Source organism: Chelonia mydas, chromosome 1, assembly GCF_015237465.2.
Source record: "Chelonia mydas isolate rCheMyd1 chromosome 1, rCheMyd1.pri.v2, whole genome shotgun sequence".
NCBI lineage: Eukaryota > Metazoa > Chordata > Testudines > Cheloniidae > Chelonia > Chelonia mydas.
The window spans coordinates 46,810,131-46,832,141 of NC_057849.1; the positions used below are offsets into that span (position 1 = coordinate 46,810,131).

The 22,011-nt window shown below is 46.3% G+C and overlaps 1 protein-coding gene across 7 annotated transcripts in view; it reads right to left on the minus strand.

Moving 5' to 3' along the window:
• Positions 1–8,023: 8,023 nt before the first annotated feature.
• The window catches only part of KATNAL1 (katanin catalytic subunit A1 like 1), a 59,878-nt gene continuing 45,890 nt past the window's right edge, over positions 8,024–22,011 (minus strand). For all 7 annotated transcript variants that reach the window (XM_043531402.1, XM_037891796.2, XM_043531384.1 and 4 more), the window contains exons 7-11: positions 19,386–19,544; positions 15,732–15,858; positions 13,512–13,646; positions 10,159–10,285; positions 8,024–8,329 (exon numbers count right to left, since the gene is read on the minus strand). In XM_043531402.1, the coding sequence (XP_043387337.1) occupies positions 8,131–8,329; positions 10,159–10,285; positions 13,512–13,646; positions 15,732–15,858; positions 19,386–19,544 (747 nt within the window). In that variant the 3' untranslated portion in view covers positions 8,024–8,130. The remainder of the gene's footprint in view (positions 8,330–10,158; positions 10,286–13,511; positions 13,647–15,731; positions 15,859–19,385; positions 19,545–22,011) is intronic.

Below are 22,011 nucleotides of genomic sequence, written 5' to 3' on the forward strand. Positions count from 1 at the left end.
AACCCTTCAAGTCCAACTCTTTCGATTTGCCTACAGCCAAGTTGCCTGTCCAGTACAAGGGCTGGTCCGGAACGTGGACTTTTGCAGTCTATGATGATTATCCCATCCCCATGCTGTTGGGGGAAGACTTGGCCAATCATGTGAAGCAAGCCAAGAGGGTGGGAACGGTCACCCGCAGCCAGGCTAAACAAGCCGTGAGGCCTAGCTCTGTTCCGAAAACTTCTATCAGGACCCGGTCAGAGGTGATGGACCCGGACCCCAGGCCAATGTCTGCGACAGCAGTAGTGGATCCAGTCCCAGAGACCCAGATGGAACCAGTCCCAGAACCGGAACCAGCCGAACAACCAACACCAGACCCATTGTCAGCCCTGAATCCAGTACTTGCAACCTCAACACTAGAGGGCCCCACCGACCCTGAACCGGCAGCAGCCGATAACCCGACACAAGAGGCTCAGCCGGAGCCTGAATCCCAACATAGTGCACCAGCGGAGAGCGGTTCACAGTCAACAGAAACAGCTCCATCCCCTATATCGCTTCCAGAGGGACCAAGCCTAGGTCCACAATCCAATGAAGAACTGATGTCTCCAGCATCAAGGGAACAGTTCCAGACCGAACAGGAAGCAGATGAAAGCCTCCAGAGAGCTTGGACGGCGGCACGGAGCAACCCACCGCCTCTCAGCTCTTCTAATCGATCCAGGTTTGTTGTAGAAAGAGGACTTTTATACAAGGAAACTCTTTCTGGTGGACACCAGGAAGACTGGCATCCTCAGAGACAGTTGGTAGTTCCAACTAAATACCGGGCCAAGCTCTTGAGCTTAGCCCATGATCACCCTAGTGGCCATGCTGGGGTGAACAGGACCAAAGACCGTTTGGGGGGGTCATTCCACTGGGAGGGAATGGGCAAGGATGTTTCTACCTATGTCCAGTCTTGTGAGGTGTGCCAAAGAGTGGGAAAGCCCCAAGACCAGGTCAAAGCCCCTCTCCAGCCCCTCCCCATCATTGAAGTTCCATTTCAGCGAGTAGCTGTGGATATTCTGGGTCCTTTTCCGAAAAAGACACCCAGAGGAAAGCAGTACATACTGACTTTCATGGATTTTGCCACCCGATGGCCGGAAGCAGTAGCTCTAAGCAACACCAGGGCTAAAAGTGTGTGCCAGGCACTAGCAGACATTTTTGCCAGGGTAGGTTGGCCCTCCGACATCCTCACAGATGCAGGGACTAATTTCCTGGCAAGAACTATGAAAAACCTTTGGGAAGCTCATGGGGTAAATCACTTGGTTGCCACTCCTTACCACCATCAAACAAATGGCATGGTGGAGAAGTTTAATGGAACTTTGGGGGCCATGATACGTAAATTCGTAAATGAGCACTCCAATGATTGGGACCTAGTGTTGCAGCAGTTGCTCTTTGCCTACAGAGCTGTACCACACCCCAGTTTAGGGTTTTCCCCATTTGAACTTGTATATGGCCGTGAGGTTAAGGGGCCATTGCAGTTGGTGAAGCAGCAATGGGAGGGATTTACACCTTCTCCAGGAACTAACATTCTGGACTTTGTAACCAACCTACAGAACACCCTCCGAACCTCTTTAGCCCTTGCTAAAGAAAACTTACAGGATACTCAAAAAGAACAAAAAGCCTGGTATGATAAACATGCCAGAGAGCGTTCCTTCAAAGTAGGGGACCAGGTCATGGTCTTAAAGGCGCTCCAGGCTCATAAAATGGAAGCATCGTGGGAAGGGCCATTCACAGTCCAGGAGCGCCTGGGAGCTGTTAATTATCTCATAGCATTCCCCACCTCCAATCGAAAGCCTAAGGTGTACCATATTAATTCTCTAAAGCCCTTTTATTCCAGAGAATTAAAGGTTTGTCAGTTTACAGCCCAGGGAGGAGACGACGCTGAGTGGCCTGAAGGTGTCTACTACGAAGGGAAATGTGCTGGTGGTGTGGAAGAGGTGAACCTCTCCATGACCCTTGGGCGTATGCAGCGACAGCAGATCCAGGAGCTGTGCACTAGCTACGCGCCAAAGTTCTCAGCCACCCCAGGACTGACTGAACGGGCATACCACTCCATTGACACAGGTAATGCTCGCCCAATTAGAGTCCAACCTTACCGGGTGTCTCGTCAAGCTAAAACTGCTATAGAACGGGAGATCCAGGATATGTTACAGATGGGTGTAATCCGCCCCTCTGAAAGTGCATGGGCATCTCCAGTGGTTCTAGTTCCCAAACCAGATGGGGAAATACGTTTTTGCGTGGACTACCGTAAGCTAAATGCTGTAACTCGCCCAGACAACTATCCAATGCCACGCACAGATGAACTATTAGAGAAACTGGGACGGGCCCAGTTCATCTCTACCTTGGACTTAACCAAGGGGTACTGGCAGGTACCGCTAGATGAATCTGCCAAGGAAAGGTCAGCCTTCACCACACATCTCGGGCTGTATGAATTTAATGTACTCCCTTTCGGGCTGCGAAATGCACCCGCCACCTTCCAAAGACTTGTAGATGGTCTCCTAGCGGGATTAGGAGAATATGCAGTCGCCTACCTTGACGATGTGGCCATATTTTCGGATTCCTGGGCAGACCACCTGGAACATCTACAAAAAGTCCTTGAGCGCATAAGGGAGGCAGGACTAACTGTTAAGGCTAAGAAGTGTCAAATAGGCCTAAACAGAGTGACTTACCTTGGACACCAGGTGGGTCAAGGAACTATCAGCCCCCTACAGGCCAAAGTGGATGCTATCCAAAAGTGGCCTGTCCCAAAGTCAAAGAAACAGGTTCAATCCTTCTTAGGCTTGGCCGGTTATTACAGACGATTTGTACCGCACTACAGCCAAATCGCCGCCCCACTGACAGACCTAACCAAAAAGAAACAGCCAAATGCGGTTCAGTGGACCGAAAAGTGTCAGAAGACCTTTAACAAGCTTAAAGCGACACTCATGTCTGACCCTGTACTAAGGGCCCCAGACTTTGACAAACCGTTCCTAGTAACCACAGATGCGTCCGAGCGTGGTGTGGGAGCAGTTTTAATGCAGAAAGGACCTGATCAAGAATTCCACCCTGTAGTGTTTCTCAGCAAAAAACTGTCTGAGAGGGAAAGCCACTGGTCAGTCACTGAAAAAGAATGTTACGCCATTGTCTACGCTCTGGAAAAGCTACGCCCATATGTTTGGGGATGGCGTTTCCACCTGCAAACCGACCATGCTGCACTGAAGTGGCTTCACACGGTCAAAGAAAATAGCAAAAAACTTCTTCGGTGGAGTTTAGCTCTCCAAGATTTTGATTTTGACATCCAACACATCTCAGGAGCTTCTAACAAAGTGGCTGATGCACTCTCCCGTGAAAGTTTCCCAGAATCAACTGGTTAAAATCGTCCTTGAGATGTAGAAAATATTGTTAGTCTTTATGTACGTGGTAGTATATTTAGAGATGCATGTGTCTTATTAACTCTGTTTTTCCTAGAGCTCCAGGAAGAAATCCCAGCCAGTGTTTCACCCTAGCTGAGATTTGGGGGGCGTGTCATAAATATAAAGGGAAGGGTAAACCCCTGTAAAATCCCTCCTGGCCAGAGGAAATCTCCTCTCACCTGTAAAGGGTTAAGAAGCTAAAGGTAACCTCGCTGGCACCTGACCAAAATGACCAATGAGGAGACAAGATAATTTCAAAAGCTGGGAGGAGGGAGAGAAACAAAGGGTATGTGTGTCTGTCTATATTTTGTCTTTGCCGGGGATAGACCAGGAATGAAGCCTTAGAACTTTTAGTAAGTAATCTAGCTAGGTACGTGTTAGATTATGATTTCTTTAAATGGCTGAGAAAAGAATTGTGCTGAATAGAATAACTATTTCTGTCTGTGTATCTTTTTTGTAACTTAAGGTTTTTGCCTAGAGGGGTTCTCTATGTTTTGAATCTAATTACCCTGTAAAGTATTTACCATCCTGATTTTACAGGGGGGATTTTTTTTTATTTCTATTTACTTCTATTTCTATTAAAAGTCTTCTTGTAAGAAAACTGAATGCTTTTTCATTGTTCTCAGATCCAAGGGTTTGGGTCTGTGGTCACCTATGCAAATTGGTGAGGCTTTTTATCCAACATTTCCCTGGAAAGGGGGGGGTGCAAGTGTTGGGAGGATTGTTCATTGTTTTTAAGATCCAAGGGTCTGGGTCTGTAGTCACCTAGGCAAATTGGTGAGGCTTTTTTTTACCAAACCTTGTCCAGGAAGTGGGGTGCAAGGTTTTGGGAAGTATTTTGGGGGGAAAGACGTGTCCAAACAGCTCTTCCCCAGTAACCAGTATTTGTTTGGTGGTGGTAGCGGCCAATCCAAGGACAAAGGGTGGAATATTTTGTACCTTGGGGAAGTTTTGACCTAAGCTGGTAAAGATAAGCTTAGGAGGTTTTTTTCATGCAGGTCCCCACATCTGTACCCTAGAGTTCAGAGTGGGGGAGGAACCTTGACAGGGCCTTATCTTGCAAAGTCTTTGGGGCAGAGACTCTTAGAGTGTGGTTTTACAATGGGGCCCTGATCCTGGCTGGGGCCTTTGAGCTCTACCATGATACAGATAAAAGAATAAAATCTGTGATTTGGGGGCATTTTCACAAGTCTGTTCTGCAGCTGTGAAATACATTTCTATAAGGGCACCATCAACATGAGAAAATTGATTGAGGTGTGGGAGAGAAGGCTCATGATCGGGGGCTCAGTGATATAACATTTTGGTCTTGCGTGTGTGGATGGGTTCGAAAGGTGTTTGAACATTTAAGTCCCACCACAGTGAATTTTGTTTCACATATGGCTCCAATGACATGACATAATGGCTTAACACTTTAGAGTGGCAGTTTGAGTGAGGAGCTAAGGGTAATGAAACCTCTCTTAAGATCACCCCATCCTCCCAGTGCTCTCATTGGCAAGCGGGTCCCTGCCTCACATGACACAAAAGAACATGCGGACATTTGAGACTTTCTGAATCACGGTGGCTGAATGCACCTTGCGGGGGACACTCGCATTGTGCAGCAGCCCAAACAGCAATGTTAGAGTCTTGTGGTCACTTGTAGCAGGTACAACCCCTTTGATTTCACTGGAGTTACAGCTGCGCCCACCAGATCGGAAGTTGAAGTGTAATGTTCAAAGCCCAAAACAGGGATCAGAATTCGGATGGGTAGGAGGGAAAAGTCCATGACTATGATTCCCCCCGAGTGACCCCTGTTTACTGAGGCAACCAACCCTAGCAAATCACAGTAGCAAAGGAGACTTTTGTTACAAGATGAATCTACAGAGGAGGGCAGCATGATCTAGTGGGTTGGGCTCCTGATTGGGTGTCAGGAGGAGCTCTATCACAGAGCTGCTGCATTGCCTTGGGCAAGTCACGTCCTGCCTCCAGTTCCCCTTCAGTCTTCTGTCTGCCTAGGTTGTAAGTTCTTCAGGTAGGGACGCTCTCTCTCTCTGTTTGTACAGTGCCTAGCACAATGGGGGACCAAGGCACTACTCCAGTAGTACTAATTAGAGAATCTCATTGGGTCCTTTAATTTCTGCAGCGTCCATCTAGTAGCCACATGAAAGAATAATATTAAAATCAAATGAACAACAGTAATTACAGGAAAGTGCAATGCTTGACAGCTTCACCACCCACGAAGGAACAAGGAGTAATTATAGAAGCTTGCTATTTTTTAAAAGCTTTTCTCCCTCCTCCCCCCACCCCCCAGGAAAGGCTTAGCTATTCACTAGGGGTGACATTCATTTTTGTGCAAAGGGCAATGCACCAATTAAATCCCATTTAAGCCCACAGGGCTTGTGCTGACCGCCTGAGTAGGGATGAATTCTATTCTAGAACAATATAGATTACACTTGGTTTCCACTTGCTCCTCTTGCAACTTCCGAGACTGCCCCTTTATTTAGTCTGATGGTCACACATATCATTAGTGATATGTGAAAACACAAGGGGTCCAAATGTGCCCAGCCCTGCACAAGTGCAGCAAACTAGTCAGGGGAAAGAGGGCAAATGGAGCCTTCTCTCTCCACCTTTCAAGGGATGACCACAATGAGAGTCCATGTGTTCCCTGAGCCCGGTAGCCTCCCCCGGCAGGGGTACAGCACAGCAGGGCCCACAGTTCCCTTCCCACAGCTCTGGCCAATGGAGCGAATGCTGCATCCTTTGGAAGGTCTCTGCACCAGCTGTGCTCCCCTTGCACTGCCAGAGCTCAAGAGGCATCGTGCCCAAGTCAGCCACAGGGGCCTGGGCCAGAAGAGCCACAGCTGAGCCCAAAGTCTGCATCCAAACAAAAGTACAATGCAACATGAATGAGAGTCATCAGGACATTTATTGGGATTTTTTCCATTCAAGTTACAGCAGGCCCTTTGTTTGAAAAGAGCAAACCGTACCATTCACAGGCTCAGCCCAAGGTGCTGTCTACGTCCAAGGTATCTACAGATAATGAATCCATGGCAAAACTATTGCAAATGTAGCCTACGTAACCAGTTATGTGCTGTAGAACTGTTTAGAATAAATCCCAGACATCTTTCTCCCCTAACAAGTGAATGGGTGAGGCACCAGAGTTGTGTTTGCACCAGCAATTCATTTAAACAATTCTGGCCATCTCCCGCAGGTACTATGAAGGGCTGGCTAGCTCGGTGGAGTAATAATGGTAGTTGGAACCTTTCTAGGTCTGGTCAAAGTCAGTTATAGCAAGAAGTTGCTTGCATGCCACAGCAGTTTGGCGATTATACGAAAAGTGGACTCGGTCTAATTCCTAAAGAACAGGTCGATGTTACAATCCCCACCGTCACAACTGGCAGCCTTACTGACAGCCTCAGCAGAGAGGCCAAGGACAGGATGGCCACTGAAACTGAACTCTCTCTCTGTTCCTAGCAGAGGAAGCTCCGGTACATCAGATATGAGAGCCACAAACTCATGTGGAGAGGGGCCAGCACAGCTACTTCCAGTGTGACAGCCACACTCTGGGACGGAGGCCTTCATGCGCCAAAGCTGCCAATCCAGCATTTTTCAGCACTACATTGGCTTGGGGTAGGAGACAATCTACTGAAATTAATCATTTTCCCAGTCAAAGCATTTTTACACATTTAAGAAAACTGCATAAAAGTTTTAACTGCAAAAACAGTTCCACAGCGTAAACAAATGTTGTCCTGTACCAAGTCTAGGAAAGAGAGTGTTTGTGACTGATAGGAAAACAAGAGCTCCATGTCCAGTGTCTGTCTTCTAGGAGCAGGAATGGGCTTGGTATTAGAGTCTTGAATTGAGTCAAGCACACTATTGGTGTTTAATAAATAAGAATAAAAAATATCTAGAAAACACAAACAAAATATAGGGGGATGCGTAATAGTGCAAGAGTGGAAGGTCAACTAAAATCAGTTAAAAAAAAATCACAGCTTTGGTTACACTGGTGCAAATGTGGCCTAAGCTTGACCAAAAGAAATCAAGTGCCCCGATTTTCCTTTCACTTCCACTGGCGTAAAGTCAGAAGTAACACCACAGAAGTCTGTGAAGTTACACCAGTATAAAATTGGTGAGAGTGAGAGGAAAATTAGGCTGAAAAAGTTTCCAACAAAATCATTAACAATTTGAGTCTTGATGCAAACTGCTCTCTGCTTATTGTAAACAAGGCCAATTTTACCCACTTACTTTGCTCAGAATAACCTAATGAAAGGAGAAGCAGCAGCCGAACAGTAACTTCAGTGCCACATACAAGGGCAAGGAACCCGATCCTTACTAGAAATACAGCAATTCCTACAAATAAGGTGTGCAGCAAATCTCTGCTAGCTTCTCTCATCACCCTCCCATGCCTGATTTACAGATTTGGGCCACGAAAGACTAGTGTGTGTGAAAATAAGGAACACTGAAATTCACTGGAAAAGTGCAGCTTATCTTCAAAAGTGTATTTTCCCTTTGCTATTTATGCATTTTACTATTCAGTCAAAAAGCATCTTTATGTCTCGTGTGAGTTACCATTTTTGTTCCTTTCAAGAGTAACAAAATTTAAAAGGGGGGGGGGGAGGGATTCTTGTCACCAGAAGGAAAAAAATCAAATCTTTTATTAAAGCTTTTAAAACATTTTTAACTCATTTTACAGTTTACAACAGAAAAAGATAAAAAAAACTATTGCCCAGAACAGACGTCACTGATGTTAAGCAGATCCAAACTCCGCCATCCATTTTTCATACTTCTCCAGGTCTGCAGCTGAAACAGACTTGGAGATTTTCTTCAGAGCCAGCTCAAAGTCCCCCTTGGTGACAGGCATCTGAAGTTCCTCTTTAGAAAGTGCACGGATCTCTTCTGGGGTTAAACCGTTAATGCGCCGTCTCATTGCCATCAAAGAGGCATCCCTGGAAACAAAGGAAAATACATGGGAACTAAATGTCAGTACTGTGTGCTGTGAGCCATATGAATTTTGATTATATTCTCAAGCTTCACTGGAAGGAACACTTAAGAATGCATTAACTTCTAAGATGTAGAATACATCTTTCTTCGCTTCTATGTTCCAAGATCACTACATTCATTTGATGTAAAGAATGCATTGGTACCCAAATCCATTTAAGCATATGGTAAATGTGCAGAGATAATTAAAACTATAAAACTGAAAACCTTTTACAATGATTCATGGAGATGAATCTTGTGACTTCAATGCAGTCACTAAACTCATGAAAACAAAAACTGTGCTCAACTGATCCCTCCTTTTTGAAACATTCAAGCTTCTGTTCCCCTCTGATGCAGCACTAACTCCCACTCCATGGCTGCAACCTCCTTAGCAGTGCGCAGTCCCTGGTGGGGGAGCCAATGGCAGCTTGACATGCAATTCAGCCCTGCTGCCAGTTTTGGCAGGGTCACTTGGTCCGGAAAGTGCAGAGTGGCAGCCAAAAAGCACACATGACATATTAATCCACAGGGCTGAGGACACCGATGCCTGCAGATCCTTATGCGCTTTTCGTCTGGTAGTCTCTTCCCCTGGCCCTTTCTAAGCCCTGCTCACCAGAAAAAGAGAACGTCGCTCATTTCTCACAGCATGGCCCATGTGGAATTTTCAGCTATGGATTCTCTTTTTGCAGTTTTCCCAACAAGGGAGAATATAGGCCCGAGGGACAACATTTAACCTAACTATTGTACAGTTCAACACAAAGATTTCAAAACTCTGGAGTCATTTCAACACAGGTTAATGGCCACTTAATCAGCAGAAATATGGGTGACCACAGTCTTGAGACATGTTCGTAGAGTGTAAGTTACTCTGGGCAGGGACCAAGCGTTTGTACTTGATGTTCAGCCCCTAGCTCTAGCACGGGTTGGACGTTTTCCAGCAGAACCTTTTTCTATTAGAAAATGCTGATTCTTCTAAATTGAAATGTTTTGCAGTAACAAGGATTTTGATGAAATTCTGATGGAAACCAGGCAGTCTGCTGGAAAGCCTGGGGGAGCCTGGAGGCCCTGGAAGCCACAGATCCCAAGCTCCCAGGCTTGGCTTGTGGGTCCCCAAGTTGCCCATCTCCCTGCCTGGAAAGTTGACAGTGTTCCTGTGAGCGCAGGAAGCCACTGAAATGTTTGACAAAGATCAAAACAAGAGGTCATTTTGACTTTTTCAAAACAAAATATTGGAATTCCCGTTCTGCAGGAAATGTCATTGTTCTTTTTGGTTCAAAGCAATATGTTTTATAAATTTTGGAATATCCTGCGGAATAGGGATTCCAGTTTCCAGCCAGCTCTATCTAGCACAGAGAGCAGCTGAGTCCTGATTGGGTCTCTGGACACAAATGCAATAGAAAATATTATATAGGAATAAGTAAAATATCTTGTTTCTCTCTGCAGCAGGAAATTCCAGCTCCTAAATCCACAAGGTTAAAAAACCCCAAACAACCCGGCTTTATACTAGATTAGAAGATTAAAACAGGAGTCGGTGAAAATAGACAATGGTAACAAAACATTTGCTCAGGCTGTCTGTTCTCCCACGACCATAGCAGACACCGTCACATCTTGACACAGTCTCCGAGCTTTCTAAGAACCATCCTATTGTACGGAATAGTGCTAGCAAGTGTATTCAAGTCTTAAACATAGTTGCTGCTAGCATGCTTTCGACTATTGTGGGCAGGGCCTGGTGCTGCTCTCTTTTATTGAGTAACATAACAATTGATTTTATATTTGTTTGCAAATAAAGTGAACAAAATACCTGCAAACATTAGTTATATCAGCACCAGAGTAGCCTTCGATCTTCTCAGCAATTTCTTCAAGGTGTATATCAGGATCCATCTCTACTTCCCGAAGATTAATCTTAAGCAGCTCTGCTCTACCTTTTGCTGTGATACAAGAATCACTTGTTTAAAGTTTAATAATACTTTTGTTCAAGTCACTGACACGCATACTCAAAAAAAGACAAACACGATCTAGGCTTTAAATGGAAACTACAGATGAAAAGACTTATTATGATGGGTTATACAAACCTAGCACCAACAAGGAAGGAGATAAGCAGCTGCTTCAGACCCAGGCAGCCTCACCAGGCCACACCTGCAAAGCATGCATGGCTTGGAGGAGGAGGAGGAGCACAAAAGGAACGGGTCAGCTCAGTAAGGCAGCATACAGTGGAGGTGAAGTGACATACATTCTGAGTTCCTGGGAAGGAGCACTGCAGGAGCCCCTGATGCCTGCCTTTGGCAAAGTTGCCACAACCCAAAGGGAAGAGCCTAGAGATTCTCTGAAGGTTTGAGACTTTATCTCTGATTCCAGTTATTAAAAATCTTTACAGTAGAACCTCAGACTTATGAGCACCTCGGGAATGGAGGTTGTTCGTAACTTGGAAATGTTTGTAACTCTGAGGTTTTACTGTACTTTATCTGTTGTGAAAAGAGGGGACAGGTAGCAAAGTGACCCAGAGAAGCAGCAGTGTAGCACTCTGGGGTGCAGGATGTAGCTGCTTACTACTGAGCCCTGGATTGGAAGCTGGTGGAGAGGGTGGTCCCAGCTTGCCCTACCATCCCTTAGGCTAGGGGTATCAAAGCCAGAAGTCTAACCATGATGGGCACTCTAGATGAGAGAAGGCACTAAAGACAGACGAGTCAAGACCCTGACTCGGGAGCCCTTTGCTTTACCTAGAGGGCTACCCCATTGCTGGATTCTTCTTATACTCCAGAAGGGGTGGACATCAACATGACACCCAGCAGGAGGGCTGCGTCACAGAAGGAGCACACCATCACAGACTAGAGCAGTTCTCAACAGGAGGTGCCAGGAAAGAAAAGAACCTGGCATGCTCTGCCCGAACACTGGGCAGCACCTATGGTTAGTGATCTCCTTTGTACTCACACAGTAGAAAAACAAAACCGAGCACATTTTTGGCAGAGCATGAAGTTAAAAAATATCCCGTACAGACACTTCATAAAACCGCAAAACAGCTCAGGAAGTGCAATCATACCAAATGCTTACTCTTCTCAGATGACTGAAAGCACTTAGCCATTTGCCTCATTCTGCACAATGTGCCTGAGACAAACAGATACTGTCTCTGGTATAACCACATACCTTGTTGTGCATCATTTTCTCACTGTACACAGCTGACCAGCAGGGAATATTATTCTTACAAGAAACAAAGGCGTGATCCTACAAACCTCTGATTCTCCTCTTGACCCCTATGATACACCTGTCTTTTCAGAAGTTGGACTGCACAATATTTACATGGTTTTATTAGACACACCATGGACTTGATGACACAAATATTTCCATTTACATAGAGGTAGAGAGCATTTAGCAAAGCACTTAAGCATATGCTAAACTTTAAGCACATGCTTAAGTGCTTTGCTGAACCGGGGCCCAACAGAGTTGCTGAAGCCTCATGGAAAACAGAAATTATATTTAGAAACAATTGCATTGGCCAATTTTCAAACACAGATGCTGTGTGCACAGCAAGGTAACTGACTAAATAAGTACCCATTTACACAGCCAATTTAACCTTTCTGCACACATAGCATGTGCATATGCAAGTCCTATGCTTGTGCTTTGAGAACCCACATTTGAAAGTTTGTCCCTTTATGTTGTTTTGAAGGGTGGGGGTGAAGAGAAAGAGGGTTTCTTGTCAGTTTTTTATTGCAAGGGAAAATGTACACTACATCAGCATCTTCATTTCTACAGCAACCAGCTTTGATGCCTTAAAAACAGAGGATGACCATTTTGAGGGGGAAGCAGCAAGATGAGCAGACAAAATCTCAAGAACACAACTCCTGTTTTATAAGTGTCCCTGGTGACTAACGGAGAACAGTGAAAAAGAAAATATAGAAAGTATTTATACTACTGTGGTACCTTAAGTGCCTTACAAAATTACCTATAATCCAGAGAGAGAGTCTGTACAGAGAGATGGCATTTTCTTTAGAAGGGTTATTGATTATTTACAGAACACCATAGATGCACATGGCACACATGCAGAATTGTTTCTCTGAAACAGAATATTTTCCTAAGTTTTTCCAGGGCCTTATGTCATTTTAGAAATATCACATTATAAAATTCACACTACACCAGATCCTACAATTTATTTATTTGGTTTAAACTTTTCCCAACTGAAATCCCTGGTGATCTCCAATGACAAAGCATGAATGCAAATACATCATCTGGAGATGCACGGAACAATTTAACTTCCTCACAGGCGGAATAAGATGATAGAATGTAAACTCACAACTACAGTGGCAATCCACCTCATGTAAGAAGTGCAGGGTGTATTACACTATGTCAAAAGCAAGTCTTGCTCAATTAGAAACAAGAGCAAACTGATAAAATTTTACACTTAATTGGTCATAAAGCCAGTCATCCTGTGATGAGCTATTACTGTCTGTGAGCTGCAAAGACAAGCTGTATACCTATTAAAATGTCCTTATACCTGTTAAACTCAATCACAATTGCTGTCACCATGAACACGCATCTTGTTATCTAGTGCGCTCATGCAGCGATACAAGGCATTCACTGTCCCAAGAAGAAACAAAGCTATACAACCTTCAAGTGATACAAATCTTGAAATTAATAGGATATACGAGTGACAGCCAAGAATGACAATACAAGCCAAGGAATCTTGGGCAGGAGAGCAATCAGCCTGCTACATTTTGAGTGACTTGAAGTCTAGGCATAAAAGCCGGCAAGCAGTGATTTACAATATGCTAAGCTTGGAAGTGATAATTCATGGATCCACTTCTCTGCATTCATCTGCAAGGGCATGGGAATGCATTTGCAATATTTCTTAAAAAGTCCAAAGGCCGCCTTTGATGATCACTCAAGGATTGACTGCAACATTTAAAATAATTCCAGGCTCATTAAAACTAACTTGGTTTCAAAACATAAGAACCCATCAATGGGTCTGCAATGAAATACCATAGCTCATTGTTTCTGAGCTCCAGGCAATTTTTTTAAGAAACCAGCCAGCCAAGTTATTAACCCCTCAAATGCAATGTTTAGAACAGACATATCAAGGGTCTTAACAATTCTAAGAGATACAGTGAAGAACAAGTTTCCTAGAAAAAAACATTTAAAGGAAAATGCTTGTAGCAATCGTACCTGTTGGCAAAGGTATATAAATCCGTTTCTCTAATCTTCTTCGCAACGCTTCATCGATGTCCCAGGGAAAGTTTGTAGCAGCCAGCACCATCACCATTTTGGAAGGGTCATCATTTTCTAGTGCACCACCTACTCCTGCAAGTCCAACAGTGTAGCAAAAAGAGTCATTTTAATGATTGTAGCAAATACCATGCTTGCTCAGGGTGCTGGACTGACAAACCTTGGAGAAGGCGGCACTGCAGTTGTCAGTACATGGGTACAGCACGGGCCGCAGCAGTGCAAGCTTCTCTAACCCACTCTCCCAACATACCCCAGCTCTGCTTTGGAGGCAGCACCTACTTCTAGGGAGGAGAGAACGGTTTATTCTGCCTGACCGTTCGGTTCTTGGCCGCTGCCAGACTGCCAACAACCTCGTTTTGTGGTGCGTGGACACTTGCCCGCTATGAACTGAACTGAAACGACCAACTTATTCTGTATTGGCCACTGAAGAGATGGTAAAAAACTTTCAGTCACCTCCCAACCCAAGCAGTTAGATTAAAAAAGAAACTGATTCCCTCTGGGCAAAAAGCTGTTGTCCCTTCATGTTCTGTGGTGTGCACAGTGGTGGACTAGCCACTGGGCCTACGGGGCCTGTGCCCAGGGACCCGGCCCATTGGGGGGCCCCGGAGCCCCAACCGCCAGGCAGCAGGGGCAGGAAAAGCCCCTGCGCCCAACCCCACTCCCAGGCAGCTGTTCCCAGCAGGCGAAACCCCCCACTCCCCGACCCCACTCCCTGACAGCAGCGCTGGGCAGGTGTGGCGGGGAATGCCCGCACACTCCAACATGGCTCCTGGGCAGAAGCCGGGGGATGGGGGAAGCCCCTGCGCACCAAACACACTCCCTGGCAGAAGCCCCCAGCACACCTATCGCTCACAGAAGCTGGGGATGGCAGGGAAAGCCCCCGCACACCGACCCCACTCTCCCGCAGAACGGGGGAAGCCCCTGCACCTCCCGACCCTGCTCCCCCGCACAACGGGGAAAGCACCCACGCTCTCTGGCCCAGCTTCCCGGCAAAAGCTGGGGGACAGCAGTGAAAGGCCCCAGCGCCCTCCGACCCCATCCCAGGTAGAAGCTGAGGGTGGCAGCAGGGGAAGCTCCCCCGCACTCTCCAGCAGAAGCGCCGAGCAGGTGGGAGAAGCTCCAGCGCCCCTAACCTGGGCCCCCACAGAAGCTGCGGGGTAGCAGGGGAAGCCCCAGCACCCGAACCCCTGCTGTGGCCCTGGGACTGGAGGATATCTCGCTACCTGCCACGGCCTCAGGGAGCTCTCACTCTCCGCTGCAGCCGGGACTGTGGTGGGGGGACAGAGCTTCTCCAGTCTTAAGGCCCCAGTGGGGTGGGGGCTAGAAAGTAGCAAATGGGTTGCAGGGCCGCAGTGGAGGGGCAGAATAGGGGGGAACAAGGGCAGGGCTGCAGGCAGTGGGGGTGGAACTGGGGCAGGACAGCAGGTGGAAGGGGTGCGGTGCGGTGGGTCGTGTGTCCCCCCCCCCCCCCCCCGCCACTTGCTCTGGCCCAGGGCCCGAGGAAACCTTAATCCGCCTCTGGGCGTGCCTACACACTTGGAGGTGCTGCCCTACAATGACTAACAGCAACGACAGAGTGGTGGGTGGTCAGACCCCTGTACCATAAATATTCCTTTGATGCTGGTGTTAAATGGTACATATACAGAGAACAGTGATCCAATGGTACGTATTATTAATGAAATGACACTAGTCGTCAATGCAAGGTCTGGTCTAGTCAAATCCAACAAAGAGGCCCTGCGTGGGAGAATCAAAGAAGACGTTTGTTCACAACTTTGTACTGCAGAAACCCCCCGTGCACTGCACCACACACAAAGGTCTGTGTTAAACTGCATGAATGTTCAAAATATGCTTCTCCTAAAGCAGGCTACATTTTTCAAATTAAAGTTTATCAAAAATAGCTTAAACAAAACTTTCGCAGCCATGTCATGTTTATAAAAAAATATACTTTAAAAAAAAATTAAATATTTTGGACTCTCTCATTCACCAAAAGATGGTGAATTAAAGAGATCGCTTCCTCCGCCCCCGTCCTCCCCCAATAAAAAGCAGTGGTTGTCTTCTGCCAGCTCTACTCATTTCTGAACAATGAAGTGTCTACAAAGCATGTCACAAAACCAGAAGAGAAACAGCAGCTCCACGCTGAGGTATCTAAACACCAATTACCGTCCATCTGAACAAGCAGCTCCGACTTGACCCTGCGACTTGCTTCATGTTCGTCGGAAGTGCCTCTGCGGCTGCAGATGGAATCGATTTCATCAATGAAGATTGTTGTTGGCGCATAAAACCTTGCCTTTATTGAAGTGAAAATACAATTACTTAGATTGCAGGCGCAAGCACAAGCCCCAGTCAGACTTCAGGCCCTATTGTGCTAGGTGCTGAACAACTGGAAGATATGTCCCAGGCACAGAAGAATTCATCTAAGATCCTGACCCTGCAAAGACTTCCACACGTGCCGAACTTTACACACACACACACACACACACACACACACACAGTCGTACCACTGAAGTCAATGGTTAACTTTCACAAGTGCCGAAAGTTAAGCATGTGCAGAAGTCTGTGTGTGTTACTTGTTTTCTTGTATGCAGTGTAGTTGTAGCTGTGTCAGTCTGAGGATATTAGACAGACAAGCTGGGTGAGGGATTATCTTTTACCGGACCAACTTCCGTTGGTGGGAGAGACAAGCTTTTGAGCAACACAGAGCTCTTTGGGTCCGGGAAAGGTACTCCAAATGGCACAGCTAAATACAAGGTGGAACAGATTCTTTAGCATGCATTTTAAGTAGGGTGACCAGATAGCAACTGTGAAAAAATGGAACAGGGGGTGGGGGTAATAGGTGCCTATATAAGAAAAAGTCCCAAAAAACGGGACTGGCCCTTTAAAAACAGGACATCTGGTCACCCTAATTCTAAGGGACCATTCAAGGTAGAGTGGCCCATTAACACCTCTGCAGTCATAAGACAAAAAGGGGATGGGTACGGATTGTTGTAATAAACCATAAATCCAGCGTCTCTGTTCAGTCCATGATTTTTAGCCACTAGCAGAGTAATGAATTTCAGCTCTGTGACAGAATGTACCTGTGTCCACACCCTACACACTGTTGTAATAATCTTTATACAAAGTATACCTTGTAAGGTATCATTTGAAGACTCAATTTGCTCGTCAATGCTGTCCTGATAAAATGTGCGGCAACACTGAATGTGCAGTTATAAGATTTCCATGGGCAGCGCATGAACCGCCGGCTGGGGGAGGATAACCCCTAGCCCCACCTCTTCCGACCAAGGCCCCACCCCTTCCATCCCCCACCAGAGCTGAGCCCTCCCTTCCACGCACCCCGGCCATGGCCACAGCTAGCCCTCTATCCCCAAAGGAGCGCCGTGAGGGCGGGCGGTGCATGGCCCCAGCCTCCCCATCCCCAGAGCACCGGGAAGGCGGGCGACCCCAGCCTCCCTGGCACAGCGGGTGGCTGCCAGTCGCAGCCTCCTCAGCTCAGGAGCACAGGAAGGCAGGCAGTGCGGGGCCCCAGCCCCACCAGCGGAGCACTGGGGTGCTGGAGCCAGAGAACTGGAGCCACAGGCAGGGAGCAGTTATAGCAGGGGGCGGGGTCATGCCTGGCTGTTTGGGGAGGCTGAGCTGCCCCCAGCCTGTGTGACCCGCCCCCCTGAAGATTTCCCTGTATGTTGTTAACAACACATGTTCCAAACTGAGGTGGCAACAGGTCTGTCTCAAACAAAAGAATGTGCTCTCCCTAATCTGCATTTAAGAACTAAACAAAGTCATCAAGCAGGAAGGAAAACAAAAGAAGAAAAAAGAGCAGCTGGGAAGATCCCTTTCTGTAGACTCTCTGTCTCCCGAATCTCAGCTGGAAATGTTTTCCAAATGGGGGGCTGACACTACAGAAAAGGGGGACAAACACCCCAAGGCACCCTGTCTCCTCCCTCTCTTTCTGCCCATCAATTCACTGCACGAGAAGAGACAAAGGAAGCAGCCATTAAACAGAAGAAGGGGTCCTGGCCTAAGAAGTTTGGCCAGTAAGTCTGTTGAGAGCATGTGGTGAGAAAAACTTTGCTTTGCATTTAACATAGTTAAGGCGCTAGTTGTGTTTTATCTTTATTTTTCTTATAACCACTTCTGACTTTTATGCCTCATTACTTGTATTCACTTAAAATCTCTCTTTGTAGTTAATAAACTTGTTTTACGGTTTTATCTAATCCAGTATGTTTCAAATGAGGTGTCTGAAGAACTATTTGAAATACTAAGCTGGTATATCATCATCTTTAAAAAAAAAAGGGGGGGACTTAACATACTTGTATTGTCCAGGAGAGGGCTGGGCAGTACAGGACACATATCTCGGGGGGAGGGGGGGCGGAATTTAAGACAGGGAGTGGGCTGAGGTCACCCTGCAGCACACACACGCAGACATAGACTTGCATGCGGGAGGCTGTTTGTGAGCAGTCCAGACTAGAGGCGACAGCAGCAAATCAGTTTAAAGATTATAGGGCAAGGGAGACACAGATACTCGTTAGACTAGATCGGGGTGGCCAACCTGAGCCTGAGAAGGAGCCAGAATTTAACAATGTACATTGCCAAAGAGCCACAGTAATACATCAGCAGCCCCCCATCAGCTCCCCCCTCCACTCCCAGCACCTCCCACCCACTGGCAGCCCCACCAATCAGCACCTCCCCTCCCTCCCCATACCTCCCAATCAGCTGTTTCGTGGCGTGCAGGAGGCTCTGGAGGGGGAAGGGGAGGAGCGAGGGCACGGCAGGCTCAGGGGAGGGGGCGGGAAGGGGTGGAGTGGGGACAAAGCCCATGGCAGAGCCAGGGATTGAGCAGTGAGCACCCCCCGGCACATTGGAAAGTTGGCGCCTGTAGCTCCAGCCCCGGAGTCGATGCCTATACCAGGAGCTGCATATTAACTTCTGAAGAGCCCCATGTAGCTCCAGAGCCACAGGCTGGCCACCCCTGGTCTAGATTGTACCCTGGGTATATCACAAGCTCCCAGGCTCATCTTTTGAAAGTGTTGTGCAGTTTTCCTTTGAGGATGAGGACCGATAGCAATTATTCTACATCTGAACTTTGTTTTCTTAGGTCTTGATCCTGCAAAGGAGGTGGGGGATCAATCAAAATATACTATTTGTAATATACATATTGTGCTTCTTGTGAAGGCAAAGGTTGGGAGGGGAGGGAAGATTCAGTTTTCAGTCTATCTAAAAATCGCAAGGTGTTTTAATGGGCACCATCTTGGAAGTGCAGAAGCAAATAAGGATGAGGAGAGGGTAAATGGCATATTTGCGCCCACACACACACACAGCACAGTTCCTGGGGTGAGACTGTGTGTAAATATTTCTCAGCTGCAGTTCAGGATCTGGCCCTTGATTTTCAGAAACCAACCTTCAGTTTGGAACAGAGAAAATAGATGAAACACATTTTGCTTCTAGAAACAAGGGTAATTTACTCCATAATCCTCAAAAATACATCATAAAAAATACATTTTGGGGGGAGGGATAGCTCAGTGGTTTGCGCATTGGCCTGCTAAACCCAGGGTTGTGAGTTCAATCCTTGAGGGGGCCATTTAGGGATCTGGGCCAAAAATTGGGGATTGGTCCTGCTTTGAGCAGGGGGTTGGACTAGATGACCTCTTGAGGTCCCTTCCAACCCTGATATTCTATGATTCTATGATCAAGAAGGGCCTGCTATATAAGCGTGCACACCCATCCACTGGAGAGATTTCAGGGATAGTGAACTCAATCCTGCAACAATGTGCTGTGAGGGCCTTGATAAACCAACAAAGGTCCCTAGCATTGAGGACTTACCATTTCAAACAACAGGCGGACTAGCTTCTCAGACTCGCCCCTGTATTTGGACGTCAGAGTGGAGGAGGAAACGTTGAAGAATGTTGTCCCACATTCCGTAGCAACGGCTTTTGCTAGCATGGTTTTGCCAGTCCCAGGGGGGCCAACCATCAGAACACCCTAAAATTCCATACAGAGTAATAAATAAATGACAAGATGAGACCCCCGAATTCAGCCCTGATGTAAGCAAAATGCTAATCCACAACAATCAGCTGAGCTGCACTAGGTCTAAATGTGACCCAAGTTCTGCATTTTAATTGCTTAAAAACATAACTCTGCCATATGCCTGGGCCTCCTTTTTGTTCCCAAGCACTCGTTTCACTAAAACCATTAATTGCATATGTGGGTTTCTCATGTTATTTATTCTTACTAAGGTACTAACATGGCCCCCATTACCACAGTATCTGAGTGTCTCAAAATCTACTGTATTTATCCTCACAGCACCCCTATCAGGTAGGGAAGGACTATTATCTCCACTGTACAGAGACGGAACTGAGGCACAGAGAGGCTAAGTGACTGGCCCAAGATCGCACAGGAAGTCCATGGCCCAGCAGGTAAATGAACCCAGTTCTCCCAAGTCCCAGGCTAGTGGCCTAACCATCCTTCCATCTCCCATCCAGGTAAAAGAGAGGGCAAGGTGGGAGAGCACTAGTCTCCTCTACATCAGTGCCTGTTTGTTCACTGAAGTGTACAAGATATTATGGATGGACAGAAAGTTCTCAGGGCCCAAATTAGGCGTCCATGCTGGGGCTTGCTAATCGTCTTGACTGAAGAAAGACATTAGTTTTTAAAAGGCCCCTCATGTCAAGAGTTCCTAAAAATGAGTGGTGGTAACGACCATTTCCCCTTCTCTAGTAGGGTTAGAACTGCCCCGAGGAGGGGAGTAATACTTGATAATTAATTAATTACTTTAAATAGAATTCATCAAGACACTTTGAAAATCTGCTTTCCAAACTGTGGGCCTCCCGCAGCCATCGTGGTAATGAAAGACACAATGTTTTCTCCACCCAGAAAGGACAAGAAGAAATACGGAGATTCCAAATACTTTGCTGTCACAAATATGGCAGCTTTCTGAGCAGCTTTCTTTTGCAAATGCAAGATTTGATTTCATACTAACAAGAGTTTACTAAGGTAAAGTCATACCGTGTTTCAAGGGTAATCAAATGAGCTGGAATTAGATTTGCACATCATAATGTGCTTTGCAATTAATATCTTACATAAAATACCACAACAATAAAATATCTGTTAAACGCGATCCATGCTGCAAATTAAATTGTGTCTGTTCTACACAAAATTTACCGCAAGGAGCACAAAGAATGACATGGAAGAAATCTATAAAAACAAATCAACCGGGAATACAATTATTCAAAAATGTTTTCCCCCATGCTCATCAAGAGCAATAGCCTCTCTGTGCCTACATTTTCCATTAACCATTAATACCTTTATTGCCATTTAACACTTAGCTATTGCAAGCTCCCACAGACATTCATCGGTAAATTAAATTACGAACGATCATATTCCTTCCAGAGAGCTGACACCGCACCTCCCTTTATAAGGATGCCAAAGTTATCCTAAACTCCCAGGCAGCAACTATAAGAGATAAATGGACTCCTGTTCTGCAAGTTCATCAGGCATGGTCTACACTGGAATGTTAGTCCCTGCTAGAATTCCACCCGTACAGCAATACTAGTGGAGGACCATGGTGTACACAGGGGTAACTAGATACAATTCTGTGGCCTGTACAGTACGTCCCTGCTATAACTCCCTTCACAGTAACGAACCCAGCCACTGGATCCCACCTCGAGCCGCAGCCCCTGTGCTGGAAGAGCTCTTTTGCTATAACAAACCCCTGGCTCTAACAAACGAATGGTGTGGATCCTGAGGGGTTTGTTATAACGAGGGGGTACTGAACATACAGGAGGTCAGGCTAGATGATCAATGATCCCTTCTGGAGTTAAAATCTATTAATCTCATGGTTTACACTGGTGCAACTTGATTTGCATCAGCGCTGACCTTGGATTGAAAGCAGAGCTAAACTGCCCCAGTTCAAATCACACTGTACCTGTGCAAGTTGTGTTCACGTTAGGGGTTTGCACCAGTCTGGCTAAACTGGAGGCTAAAAACCCACTCTAGACAAGGCTTCAGTCTTAAAATGAATAGCGATACAGAGGGCCAAGTTCTGTCTTGAAATATACCCCATCCAATGCCAATGAATTCAAGGGGCCTAACTGCTCACTGTCTTACACCTTGTGTCATCATTTATCCCTATGTAAACAGGGTGTAACATTACCAAGTGGGAATGGTAGCATTTTACATTTACTTTGCACAGGTGTGAATGACCTCATAGGGTTCAAAGCAGTGGGAGAATGATGTCAACTGGGGATGCACAAGATACAGGGATCGGTGCACACTGAGCCTGAATTGCTAGCTAAGCTAGACAGATGCACAAGGGGGAAGGAGGGGGAAGTATGAGCGGCTTTCTCTCTATACAACCTATGAGCCTGGCAGTTACTGACTAGTTAAAAACTTTTATAAACATAAAGCCTTCTTTACTCTTCCTCTTTGGCTCTGTTGATCCAGTATTTCC